This window comes from Oncorhynchus nerka, linkage group LG1 (genome assembly GCF_034236695.1).
Source record: "Oncorhynchus nerka isolate Pitt River linkage group LG1, Oner_Uvic_2.0, whole genome shotgun sequence".
In the NCBI taxonomy this organism is placed as follows: domain Eukaryota; kingdom Metazoa; phylum Chordata; class Actinopteri; order Salmoniformes; family Salmonidae; genus Oncorhynchus; species Oncorhynchus nerka.
The window spans coordinates 1865844-1881641 of NC_088396.1; the positions used below are offsets into that span (position 1 = coordinate 1865844).

General features: G+C 43.7%; 1 protein-coding gene across 1 annotated transcript in view; it reads left to right on the plus strand.

The window, feature by feature from the left end:
- LOC115101006 (striated muscle preferentially expressed protein kinase-like) overlaps positions 1 to 15577 on the plus strand; it is a 180625-nt gene extending 165048 nt beyond the window's left edge. Inside the window, 8 exon segments of the mRNA XM_065023552.1 lie at positions 1260 to 1392; positions 6980 to 7134; positions 7424 to 8213; positions 8731 to 8970; positions 9345 to 9568; positions 10068 to 10143; positions 10581 to 10730; positions 11163 to 15577. Of these exon segments, the coding sequence (XP_064879624.1) occupies positions 1260 to 1392; positions 6980 to 7134; positions 7424 to 8213; positions 8731 to 8970; positions 9345 to 9568; positions 10068 to 10143; positions 10581 to 10730; positions 11163 to 11406 (2012 nt within the window). The 3' untranslated portion in view covers positions 11407 to 15577.
- Positions 15578 to 15798: the final 221 nt, after the last annotated feature.

Here is a 15798-nt window from a genome sequence, read left to right on the forward strand (position 1 = left end):
TTGTGTGTCGTCTGCATAGCAATGATAGGAGAGACCATGTGAGGTTATGACAGAGCCAAGTGACTTGGTGTATAGCGAGAATAGGAGAGGGCCTAGAACAGAGCCCTGGGGGACACCAGTGGTGAGAGCACGTGGTGAGGAGACGGATTCTCGCCACGCCACCTGGTAGGAGCAACCTGTCAGGTAGGACGCAATCCAAGCGTGGGCCGCGCCGGAGATGCCCAACTCGGAGAGGGTGGAGAGGAGGATCTGATGGTTCACAGTATCGAAGGCAGCCGATAGGTCTAGAAGGATGAGAGCAGAGGAGAGAGAGTTAGCTTTAGCAGTGCGGAGCGCCTCCGTGATACAGAGAAGAGCAGTCTCAGTTGAATGACTAGTCTTGAAACCTGACTGATTTGGATCAAGAAGGTCATTCTGAGAGAGATAGCGGGAGAGCTGGCCAAGGACGGCACGTTCAAGAGTTTTGGAGAGAAAAGAAAGAAGGGATACTGGTCTGTAGTTGTTGACATCGGAGGGATCGAGTGTAGGTTTTTTCAGAAGGGGTGCTACTCTCGCTCTCTTGAAGACGGGAGGGACGTAGCCAGCGGTCAGGGATGAGTTGATGAGCGAGGTGAGGTAAGGGAGAAGGTCACCGGAGATGGTCTGGAGAAGAGAGGAGGGGATAGGGTCAAGCGGGCAGGTTGTTGGGCGGCCGGCCGTCACAAGACGCGAGATGTCATCTGGAGAGAGAGGGGAGAAAGAGGTCAGAGCACAGGGTAGGGCAGTGTGAGCAGAACCAGCGGTGTCGTTTGACTTAGCAAACGAGGATCGGATGTCGTCGACCTTCTTTTCAAAATGGTTGACGAAGTCATCTGCAGAGAGGGAGGAGGGGGAGGGGAGGAGGATTCAAGAGGGAGGAGAAGGTGGCAAAGAGCTTCCTAGGGTTAGAGGCAGATGCTTGGAATTTAGAGTGGTAGAAAGTGGCTTTAGCAGCAGAGACAGAGGAGGAAAATGTAGAGAGGAGGGAGTGAAAGGATGCCAGGTCCGCAGGGAGGCGAGTTTTCCTCCATTTCCGCTCGGCTGCCCGGAGCCCTGTTCTGTGAGCTCGCATTGATACCAAATGAATTACCATGAACTTGATATGTATCTATCTTTAGACAAACTCTCTCGCAACTGGAAATCTTCTTTACCTAAGGCATTATATTAGGTATAACGCATTTATTGATTTGGATTGAATAGGACTGAGTTGCAATGATGATAATACCTTTCTGCCCTCATAGGTTTACCCAATCGTCCTGGGACTCCTGAGGTTCCCCAGCGCTATAAGAACACTGCCCTGGTCTTCTGGAAGCCCTCAGACAGTATGGCCCCCTGCACCTACTCTCTGGAGAGAAAAGCAGAGGGTGAGTCATGGTGTCCCAAACCACGCCCTCGCCCCTACCAACTCTCTCAGATGGCCCTCTGTTGTCACGTGTTGCTGAAAAAACTCAGAGGACTTTCAGAGAGTGGCGAGGAGATCAATAAACCCATCAACTTCAGGACACACTTGTGACTTGAATGATGCAATTTATGTTCCAGATTCAAATAATTAAAAAAAATGAAATTCAAATGAACAAATTCCAATATACAATATATAAATGTACAATATATAAACCTCTGTAACAGTTAAACATTTCATTTGGGAGGTGTTGTGTCAAACTTTGAAATCCGATAAAAACAAATGCACATAACATATAATTAGGCACGCCTCTCGATTCTTTTGTATGAAATTGCGCAAACTCCAAATATATTGCGGAGCGTGTTGGGATACCAGTCTAATTAGCCCCTACACCCTCAATCATTTTCACTGTCTCAGCTTTGGGACACTTCTGTATATGGTGGAGGTACGCGTGGACTCGCAAATGTATAGCCGAAGGGTGGGGGAAGGGGGTGATTTGGGATTCAGCCACACTCACACACTACTTTGTTAGTATAATTTCAAAGCCATACTGTCCAAATGCAGTTGTAACATACGCCAAATGTATGCAGTCCAACGCACTACTTCCCTCTTGTGGTCGTTAGCAATATTGCAGTGCTGTTCTGTTCAATCACTGACAGACATCAATCACAGTTATATTACCCCAATTTTTTTTATTTTTTTTATTTTTTTATTTCACCTTTATTTAACCAGGTAGGCTAGTTGAGAACAGGTTCTCATTTGCAACTGCGACCTGGCCAAGATAAAGCATAGCAGAGTGAACAGACAACACAGAGTTACACATGGAGTAAACAATTAACAAGTCAATGACACAGTAGAGAAAAAAAGGGGAGTCTATATACAATGTGTGCAAAAGGCATGAGGAGGTAGGCGAATAATTACAATATTGCAGATTAACACTGGAGTGATAAATGATCAGATGATCATGTACAGGTAGAGATATTTGTGTGCAAAAGAGCAGAAAGGTAAATAAATAAAAACTGTGGGGATGAGGTAGGTGAAAATGGGTGGGCTATTTACCAATAGATTATGTACAGCTGCAGCGATCGGTTAGCTGCTCAGATAGCTGATGTTTGAAGTTGGTGAGGGAGATAAAAGTCTCCAACTTCAGCGATTTTTGCAAATCGTTCCAGTCACAGGCAGCAGAGTACTGGAACGAAAGGCGGCCGAATGAGGTGTTAGCTTTGGGGATGCTCAATGAGATACACCTGCTGGAGCGCGTGCTACGGATGGGTGTTGCCATCGTGACCAGTGAGCTGAGATAAGGCGGAGCTTTGCCTAGCATGGCCTTGTAGATGACCTGGAGCCAGTGGGTCTGGCGACGAATATGTAGCGAGGGCCAGCCGACTAGTGCATACAAGTCGCAGTGGTGGGTAGTATAAGGTGCTTTAGTGACAAAACGGATGGCACTGTGATAAACTGCATCCAGTTTGCTGAGAAGAGTGTTGGAAGCCATTTTGTAGATGACATCGCCGAAGTCGAGGATCGGTAGGATAGTCAGTTTTACTAGGGTAAGCTTGGCAGCGTGAGTGAAGGAGGCTTTGTTGCGGAATAGAAAGCCGACTCTTGATTTGATTTTCGATTGGAGATGTTTGATATGGGTCTGGAAGGAGAGTTTGCAGTCTAGCCAGACACCTAGGTACTTATAGGTGTCCACATATTCAAGGTCGGAACCATCCAGTGTGGTGATAATAGTCGGGCAAGCGGGTGCAGGCAGCGATCGGTTGAAAAGCATGCATTTGGTTTTACTAGCGTTTAAGAGCAGTTGGAGGCCACGGAAGGAGTGTTGTATGGCATTGAAGCTCGATTGGAGGTTAGATAGCACAGTGTCCAATGACGGGCCGAAAGTGTATAGAATGGTGTCGTCTGCGTAGAGGTGGATCAGGGAATCGCCTGCAGCAAGAGCAACATCATTGATATACACAGAGAAAAGAGTCGGCCCGAGAATTGAACCCTGTGGCACCCCCATAGAGACTGCCAGAGGACCGGACAACATGCCCTCCGATTTGACACACTGAACTCTGTCTGCAAAGTAATTGGTGAACCAGGCAAGGCAGTCATCCGAAAAGCCGAGGCTACTGAGTCTGCCGATAAGAATATGGTGATTGACAGAGTCGAAAGCCTTGGCAAGGTCGATGAAGACGGCTGCACAGTACTGTCTTTTATCGATGGCGGTTATGATGTCGTTTAGTACCTTGAGTGTGGCTGAGGTGCACCCGTGACCGGCTCGGAAACCAGATTGCATAGCGGAGAAGGTACGGTGGGATTCGAGATGGTCAGTGACCTGTTTGTTGACTTGGCTTTCGAAGACCTTAGATAGGCAGGGCAGAATGGATATAGGTCTGTAACAGTTTGGGTCCAGGGTGTCTCCCCCTTTGAAGAGGGGGATGACTGCGGCAGCTTTCCAATCCTTGGGGATCTCAGACGATATGAAAGAGAGGTTGAACAGGCTGGTAATAGGGGTTGCGACAATGGCGGCGGATATTTTCAGAAATAGAGGGTCCAGATTGTCAAGCCCAGCTGATTTATACGGGTCCAGGTTTTGCAGCTCTTTCAGAACATCTGCTATCTGGATTTGGGTAAAGGAGAACCTGGAGAGGCTTGGGCGAGGAGCTGCGGGGGGGCCGGAGCTGTTGGCCGAGGTAGGAGTAGCCAGGCGGAAGGCATGGCCAGCCGTTGAGAAATGCTTGTTGAAGTTTTCGATAATCATGGATTTGTCGGTGGTGACCGTGTTACCTAGCCTCAGTGCAGTGGGCAGCTGGGAGGAGGTGCTCTTGTTCTCCATGGACTTCACAGTGTCCCAGAACTTTTTGGAGTTAGAGCTACAGGATGCAAACTTCTGCCTGAAGAAGCTGGCCTTAGCTTTCTTGACTGACTGCGTGTATTGGTTCCTGACTTCCCTGAACAGTTGCATATCGCGGGGACTGTTCGATGCTATTGCAGTCCGCCACAGGATGTTTTTGTGCTGGTCGAGGGCAGTCAGGTCTGGAGTGAACCAAGGGCTGTATCTGTTCTTAGTTCTGCATTTTTTGAACGGAGCATGCTTATCTAATATGGTGAGGAAGTTACTCTTCAAGAATGACCAGGTATCCTCAACTGACGGGATGAGGTCAATGTCCTTCCAGGATACCCGGGCCAGGTCGATTAGAAAGGCCTGCTCACAGAAGTGTTTTAGGGAGCGTTTGACAGTGATGAGGGGTGGTCGTTTGACTGCGGCACCGTAGCGGATACAGGCAATGAGGCAGTGGTCGCTGAGATCCTGGTTGAAGACAGCGGAGGTGTATTTGGAGGGCCAGTTGGTCAGGATGACGTCTATGAGGGTGCCCTTGCTTACAGAGTTAGGGTTGTACCTGGTGGGTTCCTTGATGATTTGTGTGAGATTGAGGGCATCTAGCTTAGATTGTAGGACTGCCGGGGTGTTAAGCATATCCCAGTTTAGGTCACCTAACAGAACAAACTCAGAAGCTAGATGGGGGGCAATCAATTCACAAATGGTGTCCAGGGCACAGCTGGGAGCTGAGGGGGGTCGGTAGCAGGCGGCAACAGTGAGAGACTTATTTCTGGAGAGAGTAATTTTCAGAATTAGTAGTTCGAACTGTTTGGGTATGGACCTGGAAAGTATGACATTACTTTGCAGGCTATCTCTGCAGTAGACTGCGACTCCTCCCCCTTTGGCAGTTCTATCTTGACGGAAGATGTTATAGTTGGGTATGGAAATCTCTGAATTTTTGGTGGCCTTCCTGAGCCAGGATTCAGACACGGCAAGGACATCAGGGTTAGCAGAGTATGCTAAGGCAGTGAGTAAAACAAACTTAGGGAGGAGGCTTCTAATGTTGACATGCATGAAACCAAGGCTTTTTCGATCACAGAAGTCAACAAATGTGGGTGCCTGGGGACATGCAGGGCCCGGGTTTGCCTCCACATCACCCGCGGAACAGAGTAGTATGAGGGTGCGGCTAAGGGCTATCAAAACTGGTCGCCTAGAGCGTTGGGGACAGAGAATAAGAGGAGCAGGTTTCTTGGCATGGTAGAATATATTCAGGGCATAATGCACAGACAGGGGTATGGTGGGGTGCGGGTACTGCGGAGGTAAGCCCAGGCACTGGGTGATGATGAGAGAGGTTTTATCTCTGGACATGCTGGTTGTAATGGGTGAGGTCACCGCATATGTGGGAGGTGGGACAAAGGAGGTATCAGGGGTGTGAGGAATAGGACTAGGGGCTCCATTGTGAACTAAAACAATGATAACTAACCTGAGCAATAGTATACAAGGCATATTGACATTTGAGAGAGACATACAGCGATGCATACAGTGAACACAGGTGTTGAAATGGGAAAGCTAGCTAAAACAGTGGGTGAGACAACAGCTAATCAGCTAGCATAACAACAGCAGGTGAGATGGCATTGACTAGGCAACTCGGCCGACAGATAAAACAAACAAGCAGAATGGAGTACCGTGATTAATGGACAGTCCAGCGTGCATCAGCTATGTAGCCAAGTGATCAGAGTCCAGGGGGCAGCGGTGGATGGGGCAGGGGGGCTGGGCTGACGAGTGTTATCCAGGTTAAGAAAACTAACAATGACTAAATAGCTTGTAGCTAGCTAGCTGGTTAGCTTCTGGAGGTTCTTGAGTGTGTTCTAAAAATAAAGAAAATAGCGATTCCGTATCACATTGGGTGAGGCAAGTTTCCGGAAGTTATAAACACATTTTTTTTTTAAATCGGGAAGAGCAGGCCTGTTCTAACAAGCTAACAGATTAGCAGGCCGGGGTAAACAAGGTAGTAGTTAGCGGACCTGGGCTAAACAAGCTAGCAGTTAGCGTGCCGAACTAGCAAGCAAGGAGATAGCGAGGCCTAGAGAATTAGCCTTTGGAGGACGTCGCGATGGGGTGAGTCTGTTTATTCCTCTTCATGCAGTGATATCGATAGACCGGTCGTAGTCAAGGTATTGTAGCCCAGGAGTATGCTAGGAGCTCTGGCCGGGCTAGCTTCAAGCTACGTGGGTGGAAACGCTAGCCAGGAGTAATCAACCAGGGTTGCTGTTTCGCTCGATAGCTAGTTGCGAGGATCCAGCTGAAGAGTGTTCTGTTTGTGGTGGGAATCCGGGGGTAAAAAAAATTAATTAGGTCCGTTATGCTCTGGTTAGTTTATGACCGCTAGCATAGCTGGTAGTTAGCTGGCTAGCTTCAGTTGAGAGGGTCCGGTTCCGAAGTAAATATAACTACTTTAGGGAAGTAGCTACATTGGCGGGTTGCAGAAGAGTATTTGGAAGCTTAGGTTTAGCAAAATGTTTTTAAGGATATGCGAAGAAAAAAATATCTAAAAAATATCTAAAACGAAAAAGAGACGATATTTACAGAGAGACGATACGACAGGACAACTACTGCTACGCCACCAATGATTCATTCAACTTCTTTACATGGCCTTGTTCTCTGACAATGATTGAAATGTGTCTTTCTTAATTATATATTAACATGAACACATAAAAATATGTCTATGGTCTTTCTCCCCCAGCTGAGAGTAGCTGGCTCATCGTGGCCACAGGAGTGGCTGACTGTTACTACAATGTGGTTGACTTGCCAGGAGAGGGCGTCTTCAGGTTTAGAGTGGCGTGTGTAAACAAGGCAGGCCAAGGACCCTACAGTAACCTCTCAGAGGTAGAGTGCCTGGACGCTTCAGGTATGTACTACTTTCTAGTATGAATAACTATTAGTAATATGAATAGATAAAAAATCACATTGTATGACAGAAATCACATTGAGTGTTTTCTGTCATACATTCCCTGTGGTTTAAATGTTTGCACACATGTACGCTATGATGTGCTTGAGAAACCTGGAGATTGACAAACTCCTGTAAACTCTTATTCTCTCCATCAAATATGAAAGTGTCATAGAAAAGTATTTTTTTTATATCATTGTACGAGAGGGAAAAAAGTGACACTAAAAACGGTGTTATTCTGAATCAACAGTGCCAACAAAATGCAGTGGATCAGTCGTTGTGAAGACAGTCCCTGCAGCACCAGTGGTCAAAACGTCAACAATGACCGTCCCCTCATTGAAGCCTGCGCCTAGTAAAGAGGTGCACCCCGCCCCATCTTCTGCCCCATTCAGAGAGACCCGGTCTGCCTCCGCTTCCTCTTCTGCTGTACCACCGGCCAAGCCTATCGCTACTATCCCCGCCTCTAAACCTATTGATTCCAAACCCATAGTCCCTCAGACCCCAACCAGCACTGCTTCCGCCCCCATGATTATTAGTGAGGTCCCATCCTACCTGGCCATCCCTGAGATCCAAAGCCTGCTTCTGGCTCAGCACGCCCCAGCCCCGGCCAAAGCCAAGACTCTCAACATCAACGTCACGAAACCTACACCGTCTCAACCAGCAATCATAACCGAGCTCACTCCCCCTATCGTTCTCCCCAAACCCCAGAGTCCCGTCAATATCGCCTCGCCCATGATTAAGACCCCGCCCCCACTTGTGGCCCCTGCGCCCGCCATCTGTACACCCACTTTGTCTGTGCCCATGTATGCACCAATACTGGCTGCCATACCACGCGTCACCCCACCGTTCCTCTCCATCCCCGCCATCTCATCCCCAGTCATGCTAATTTCCAGCACGAGTCCAGTAGGAGAGGGTGGGGTTACACCCACACGTATGACGCTGTCAAGATGCAGAACGCCCTTGGGTGGACGACCTAGTGAGAGCACCCTGCGCCAGGGAGTGCCCCAGAAACCATACACCTTCATGGATGAGAAGGCCAGGTAAAGGAAGCATAGAAAATGAAATGTTCACAATGTTCCCACTGTGATGTGCTCAGGGATTAGGCTCCCACAGTGGTTTAATGAACTGTGTAACCTATGCAAGAAAGTAACCCAATCAAACAGCTGCATAGATTTTAGTTTTCTATTCAATATTGTGCAATTTCAGGATTATAACATTGAATGGGGTTATGACTGTTAAGGAAACAGTGTAGACATCAACTTCTTTCATATTTTAGAGACAGCATTTCCCTCAAGACTTTCTTACCATAATATTATTGTTATTAATTATTGTATTTTTTATGCATTCCACTGAAAATGGACCTTTCTATAATTCAGTTATAATTACTATTGAGTCAGGTGTAATGTTGATACATTTAGAGAGACATCATATATTATAAGCTTTATTAAAAATACATTTTAAAGGTTTGTACACTCATAACAGCTTATGAAACATAATACCTGAAGGCTTTAATAAAAGTGTCACCTCAAGATTGTTTTCCCTTTGTTTGTCTTAAAGGGGCCGCTTCGGCGTGATCCGAGAATGTAGAGAGAACGCCACAGGCAACCTGTTCATGGCTAAGATCGTGCCCTACGAGACAGACAACAAACAGACGGTGCTGCAGGAGTACAACATCCTCAAGTCCCTCCACCACGATAAGATCATGGCTCTCCACGAGGCCTACATCACGCCCCGCTATCTGGTGCTCATCTCAGAGTGCTGCAAGGGGAAAGAGCTCATCTACAGCCTTATCGACAGGTCAGACAGCACAAATCCTTAGGTGTACCAACTTATGGAAATAAATGGAATATTTCTGTTATATATTTTTGTACGTGATGATTGCTTTTGCTCTGTTATAGTGTTCCTGGGTCAGGGTTGGGGTCAATTCCATCAAATTTTGTAATTGAAAAGCAATTTACCATCGAGGACCACTTTGGAAATTAGTGTTTCAATTGAGTGCTATCCTCTGAGAATGCAATACACATCTTGTGGAATAATTTTTTACCCAAATAAATTCAATTCAAATCAAATTACAGGAATTTGGAATTTCAGTTAACTTCCTCAATTGACAGAATTGAAATTAAATTGACCCTTTTATCCTTTGTTGTCCCTCTTGTCCCCCCACCCCCCAGATTCCGCTACTCAGAGGATGACGTGGTGGGCTACATCATTCAGGTTCTGCAAGGTTTGGACTACCTGCACAACCGCCGCATCCTCCACTTAGACATCAAGCCGGAGAACATCATCATCACATACATGAACATGGTGAAGATCATAGACTTTGGAAGCGCCCAGACCTTTGACCCACTCTTCCTCAAGCAGTTCAGCCCTCCTGTTGGAACTCTGGAGTATATGTGTAAGTCGTGAGGATTATTTAAATCGCGGCGTCTCAACCCGTTCCTGAGGGTTGAAACACAGGGGTGAACATTTTTATTTTAGCATATAACTAACGTACTGTACCTGATTCAACTTAGCAATAAAGCATTTATAATAGGAAATCCTTATGTATAAGAATATTTATTGAAGGTGAAAACTTGTAAACTTGGGCAATATGAACATTTTCAAACATATCAAAATGTGTGCCGTGCAGCAAATGTTCTGTAGTCAACCGCTCTGTCTCTGTGGCACAATGCCGACACAGACAGTAAGAGTCAGCTTATAATACCATGTATAGATGCACAGAGCAATAAATAGATAATGATCTAATCATACTTGATCAATTAATCATATGTTAATACCAGGTATGTAAACACACCTTAATTGTGTCCCTTTATGTGTCCTATAGCTGAATGCCCAGACGTTATCTCCCTAACCTTTCCCTAACCTTTTTTATTTTTCCTAACCTTTCCCTAAAGCTCCCGAGATGTTGAAGGGGGATGTGGTGGGCCCTCCGGCTGACATTTGGAGTGTGGGCGTGTTGACCTTCATCATGTGAGTACGAGCAAGGCTTTGGGCCAATGCCATTTGAACACATTTGAACTCAAGCCAATTCCCAGTTCATTCAAACCATACCATTCATGACTGTCAATAGTCTTTTTACAGTTCTGTAAGGGTGTTATTTAATTAATTAATTCACTTTCACTTAATTTCCTGAGTTGACTGAGCTGAAACGGAAATGACAATAAAGTGCGGCCATCTACACAGTGTTACAGCTGGACAACTTTATTTATAGTGCATTTAAATAACTAAAAACACAAATTGTTACACATTAATCTTTGACTGTGTTAATTTGTGTATTGCAAGTGCTCTGTTATACCAATTTAAACCCATTTCAATCGTTTTCAAGTTGCACAATCATTGACTGTGTTAATTTGTTTATTTTAAGTGCTCTGTCAAACCTATTTCTAACCCATTACAAATGTTTTCAGGCTGAGCGGCAGGTTGCCTTTCATGGAGAATGATCCACAGGAGACTGAAGCCAGAATCTTGGCAGCCAAGTTTGATGTGGGAAAACTCTACCAGAACGTGTCTCAAAGTGCCTCTTTGTTTTTTAAAAAGGTCCTCTGTAGTTACCCTTGGTAAGCTATAATTGATACCAATTAAGTGCCGTTTTCTTTTGATGAATTGGTCAATTAATTATATTATGTACTGTCCGCACGCACTGACATTGGCAAGTTCTTATTTTTCTTTGACATATCAATAAAGTAGGGGGACAACTACTTTCTCAGCGCTGCATCTTACTCACTCCAAAAAAATTACAAATCATTGGATGCTGTTAATCTATACACATTGATCTATACACATATTTTTCTGCCATTGATAGATAGTGCAGGATTGAGGAATTTAAGTCCTCACACCTACACCCGTTCAACATTGCTGCCAATGGCTGCCATAGCCCGTAATGAATGAATGATAGAATTTGTATTTTTCTGTCGTATCACAGTCCCTTGTGGGATAGTTTGTGATTTTGAGTTAGCGCTGCTTGACCCTGGGAGTGACCTCTGTTTCAGGGCCCGTCCTTCCATCAAGGACTGCTACAACAACTCATGGCTCCAGGACGCCTACCTGATGCGGATGCGGCGGCAAACCCTCACCTTTACCACCACACGCCTCAAGGACTACCTGGACAAGCAGCAGAAGCTGCGGGCGGGTGTGGCCACCAAGCACAAGGTCCTCCTTCGGTCGTACCAAAGCTCATCCCAGTCCCCCACCAGCCCTATACCCCCATCTCCCATGACACCGGTCACACAGTGAGCACGGCTTCATATGTCAAATGCATGAAGGCAGGAGCTGTTGCATGAAAGGAGGTGCCTAATCTATATGAGAAAGGTCCTAGGATCGAGCCCCGAACAACCCCCTTGGCCCCCTAACCTGGTGAGATGAGTTGTGAGTTTAGCTTTTCAGACAAATGGACATAAAATCACAAAATCCAGCACTGGTTCGAGATATTAACAACCTCTCTGCCTCCACCATAGAGTCCCTACAGAGAATGTTCTTGTAATGAGACAATAACAGAATAGTTCTTTGTGTATTTCATGGTGTGATACATGTTTCTCAAGGGCTGGATGCCAGCTCAAAGTTCCAAACCTCTGCTCTCTCTTTTTAATACTCACAAGCTCGTAATTGTTTTATCTAAACCTCTTGTATCCAAGTATCATGTATCTTCTCTTAACATCTAGTACATGTGTAATTTTATCTTTGAGCATTTTCGAGCTATAAATACAGTGCAGAAGATGTCCAAACTGATGCGTAAAGGTGAATAGCTTTCTGTAAGCATGAACGAGGCCACTGTACAATATACTGTAGGCTACAAACACGAAGGACTCTTAAGGCTACTTTCAGATTGACGCTTTATTCCTCTTAGAAAGCCATAGTATTTGCTTTACATGTGTGCTCCTTTGCACTTTTTATCGATTGCCACTTTTATCCATGCATTTTCATAATTTCACCATTCGTTTTGCTATAGCCTATCATATTAGAGGTTTCATTAGTGAATTATCACTGATCAATGATTTGGAGAAAACTAAACCACGATCGTTCTCCCAGCATGTCACATTCTTTCATTTGGTAATGTTTAGGCCTATACTAAAGGTTATTTACAATACAAGATTACCAATAATATAAAGACAACGCATGTAAACATCCATGCGTAAATATCAACCCTGTCCAGGCCTGTTTGGTTAAATGCGATACACCATCCGGAGATGCAATTTGTAGTTACTCTGTAACTTAACATGTTTCTGTTTCTACTCTGTGCATTAGGGCCTGTCATTTGTATTTATACTGTGCATTAATTGTACACACATCCAGATGCTTAGCTCGTTTGTGTGGTGACTGTCAAGGATGGGAGATTCTCTGAATATTTATTACTACGGCTGTGGACAGATCGAGGTTATTGGGACAGTAGCCTATTATGTCTTATATCGCTGGGTAACAAACAAAGGTTGTAATGATGAGATTATAAAACTATTGACTATAAACTTGTGCTGTTTTCTGTTGATTTAAACAGCTTATGTCATAAGGGGAGGTCCAAGGCAGGTTGGATTCATTTGCATAAAGGACAGGACCAGGGAATCTGGTCACAATATTGAATTGACGTTGTGGGCAGATGAGACACATTTTATTCCTATGTGTAGGCGTAACAAATCTCGATCAGATATTGATTGGGTCATCTTGATTGGATGACGACAACCACATGTTAATGCAATGTGTAACCACAGCTTTTTACTGTAAGAATGCATATGATTGCAGACTATTCATCAGTTATTCATAATGCAGGTCCTCACTTTTAAATTAGGATGATGCTTGGAGAAAGAATGTATTTTTGTTTTGGGTATATTGCCAAATTGTTACTTACTCAGAAATTAATGTATGTAGGTGCATGTCACATCTACGCAGATTAAGAAAATGTTAATTTATGAAACTGTTAGGTTTCACCTTTTTTTTTTTTTTACATTTTGTTAATCGATTATAAGTTTTGCTATCTTCGTTATCAAACATTGAAACAGTATATATAACAAAATATATTTATTGTGTAGATAGAGTACCAGTTAAAAGTTACTTTTTTGGTTACTACATGATTCCATACAATGCCTTGCAAAAGTATTCACCCCAATTTGCGTTTTTCCTATTTTGTTGCATTACAACCTGTAATTTAAATTGATTTTTATTTGGATTTCATGTAATGGACATACACAAAAGAGTCCAAATTGGTGAAGTGAAATGAAAAATAATAACTTGTTTGAAACAATAATGTTTTTATTAAATGGAAACGTGGTGCGTGCTATCAATCCCATAAATAAGATATGGTGCAACCAATTACCTTCAGAAGTCACATTATGAGTTAAATAAAGTCCACCTGTATGCAATCTAAGTGTCACATGATCTCAGTATATATACACCTGTTTTGAAAGGCCCCAGAGTCTGCAACACCACTAAGCAAGGGGCACTACCAAGCAAGCAGCACTATGAAGACCAAGGAGCTCTTCAAACAGGTCAGGTACAACCTTGTGGAGAAGTACAGATCAGGGTTGGGTTATAAAAAAAATTGAGAAACTTTGAACATCCCATGGACCACCATTAAATCCAATATTTTAAGAATGGAAAGTATATGGCACCAGAACAAACCTGCCAAGAGAGGGCCGCCCACCAAAACTCACGGACCAAGCAAAGAGCCAACAAAGAGACCAAAGATAACCTTGAAGGAGCTGCAAAGCTCCACTTTAAGCCGTACACTCCACAGAGCTGGACTTTACGGAAGAGTGGCCAGAAAAAATTATCAAACATGTTTGGTGTTTGCCAAAAGGCATGTGGGAGACTCCCCAAACATGTGGAGGAAGATACTGGTCAGATGAGACTAAAATTGAGCTTTTTGGCCATCAAGGTAAATGCTATGTCTGGCGTAAACCCAACACCTCTCATCACCCTGAGAACACCATCCCCACAGTGAAGCATAGTGGTGGCAGCATCATGCTGTAGGGATGTTTTTCATCGGCAGGGACTGGGAAACTGGTCAGAATTGAAGGAATGATGGATGGAGCTAAATGCAGGGAAATTCTTGAGGGAAACCTGCTTCAGTCTTCCAGAGATTTGAGACTGGGACGGAGGTTCACCTTCCAACAGGACAATGACCCTAAGCATACTGCTAAAGCAACACTTGACTGGTTTAAGGGGAAACATTTAAATGTCTTGGAATTGCCTAGTCAAAGCCCAGACTTCAATCCAATTGAGAATCTGTTGTATGACTTAAAGATTGCTGTACACCAGTGGAACCCATCCAACTTGAAGGAGCTGGAGCAGTTTTGTCTTGTAGAATGGGCAAAAATCCCAGTGGCTAGATGTGCCAAGCTTATAGAGACATACCCCAAGAGATGTGCAGCTGTAAATGCTGCAAAAGTTGGCTCTACAAAGTATCGACTTTGAGAGGGGGGGGTGAATAGTTATGCATGATCAAGTTCTGTTTTTTTTGCCTTATTTCTTGTTTGTTTCACAATATATCATATTTTGCATCTTCAAAGTGGTACACATGTTGTGGAAATCAAATGATACAAACCCCACAAAAATCCCAAAATAGGAAAAATGCCAAGGGGGGTGAATACTTTCGCAAGCCACTGTATGTGTTATTTAATAGTTTTGAAGTCTTCACTATTATTCTACAATGTAAAAAATAAAGAAAAACCCTTGAAGGATTAGGTGTGTCCAAACTTTTGATTGGTACTTTATGCTATATATTAATTGTGGTATAATCATGAAGTGATGTGGCAGATGTGTGTCATGAAGTTGATTTTACATTACATTGTATTTCAGTTTTAATCAACAGCATCAGTGGGTTTGTTTAGAATTAAGTATTTAAGCAGGATTCTTCTAGTTGAATTCCATGGTCAGTTATGAGATTGCTTTTATGGCTGCTTGTGTGTCATGTCATAGAGTTTTGTATAAAATTATGATATGTTTGATTTATTGGATGAATGTATTTCAATTGATTGTGAAGATAGTATTACCATTTAAAGGGAGAGGGTAACTATTGATGTATGAAGACCAAGAAGTACTGAGCAAGACACTAGTAAACTAGTTGCAAAATATTTTTGGAACGGAACAACTTGCAAGGTTGATAATGATTAGGTTCAGAGTTTTGTACCTAAGGCATATATATACCTTGAATGTGTTGCAGTGTCCCATGTCATGGATACTGAAACAGAAGTGTTTGCTTTGTAAGTTGACAATCAATATCGGCTTTGTTGTGCGATTTTTCAGGGGGGGGCAAAGACATTATGTTACTCGATTGTTTTTTGTGTGATTGTTTGGTTGTTTGTTTATTTGATTGCTTGAGTAATCACAATTGGTGAAGCTCTTAAACTTCTTTGCTCTGTGGAACCTCTGAATATGGCATGTGATAGGCATGGCAGTTATGAATAATAATAAAGAACATACAACCCAAAAGTAGCAGTTAGTGTTATTTCAATTGAGCTTTGTGTTTTATCTTTCCTGATTACATTTAACAAGCACCTAAATAGAACTGATTAAATCAATTCTGTAATAGAATATTGCTGTATTGAAAGATATGGCATACAGTACATAGATAAAAGCTAGAATCCTTCATTGAAACTATAACAAAACGGCCACCTCGCCTGTGTTTCAGTAAAAAGC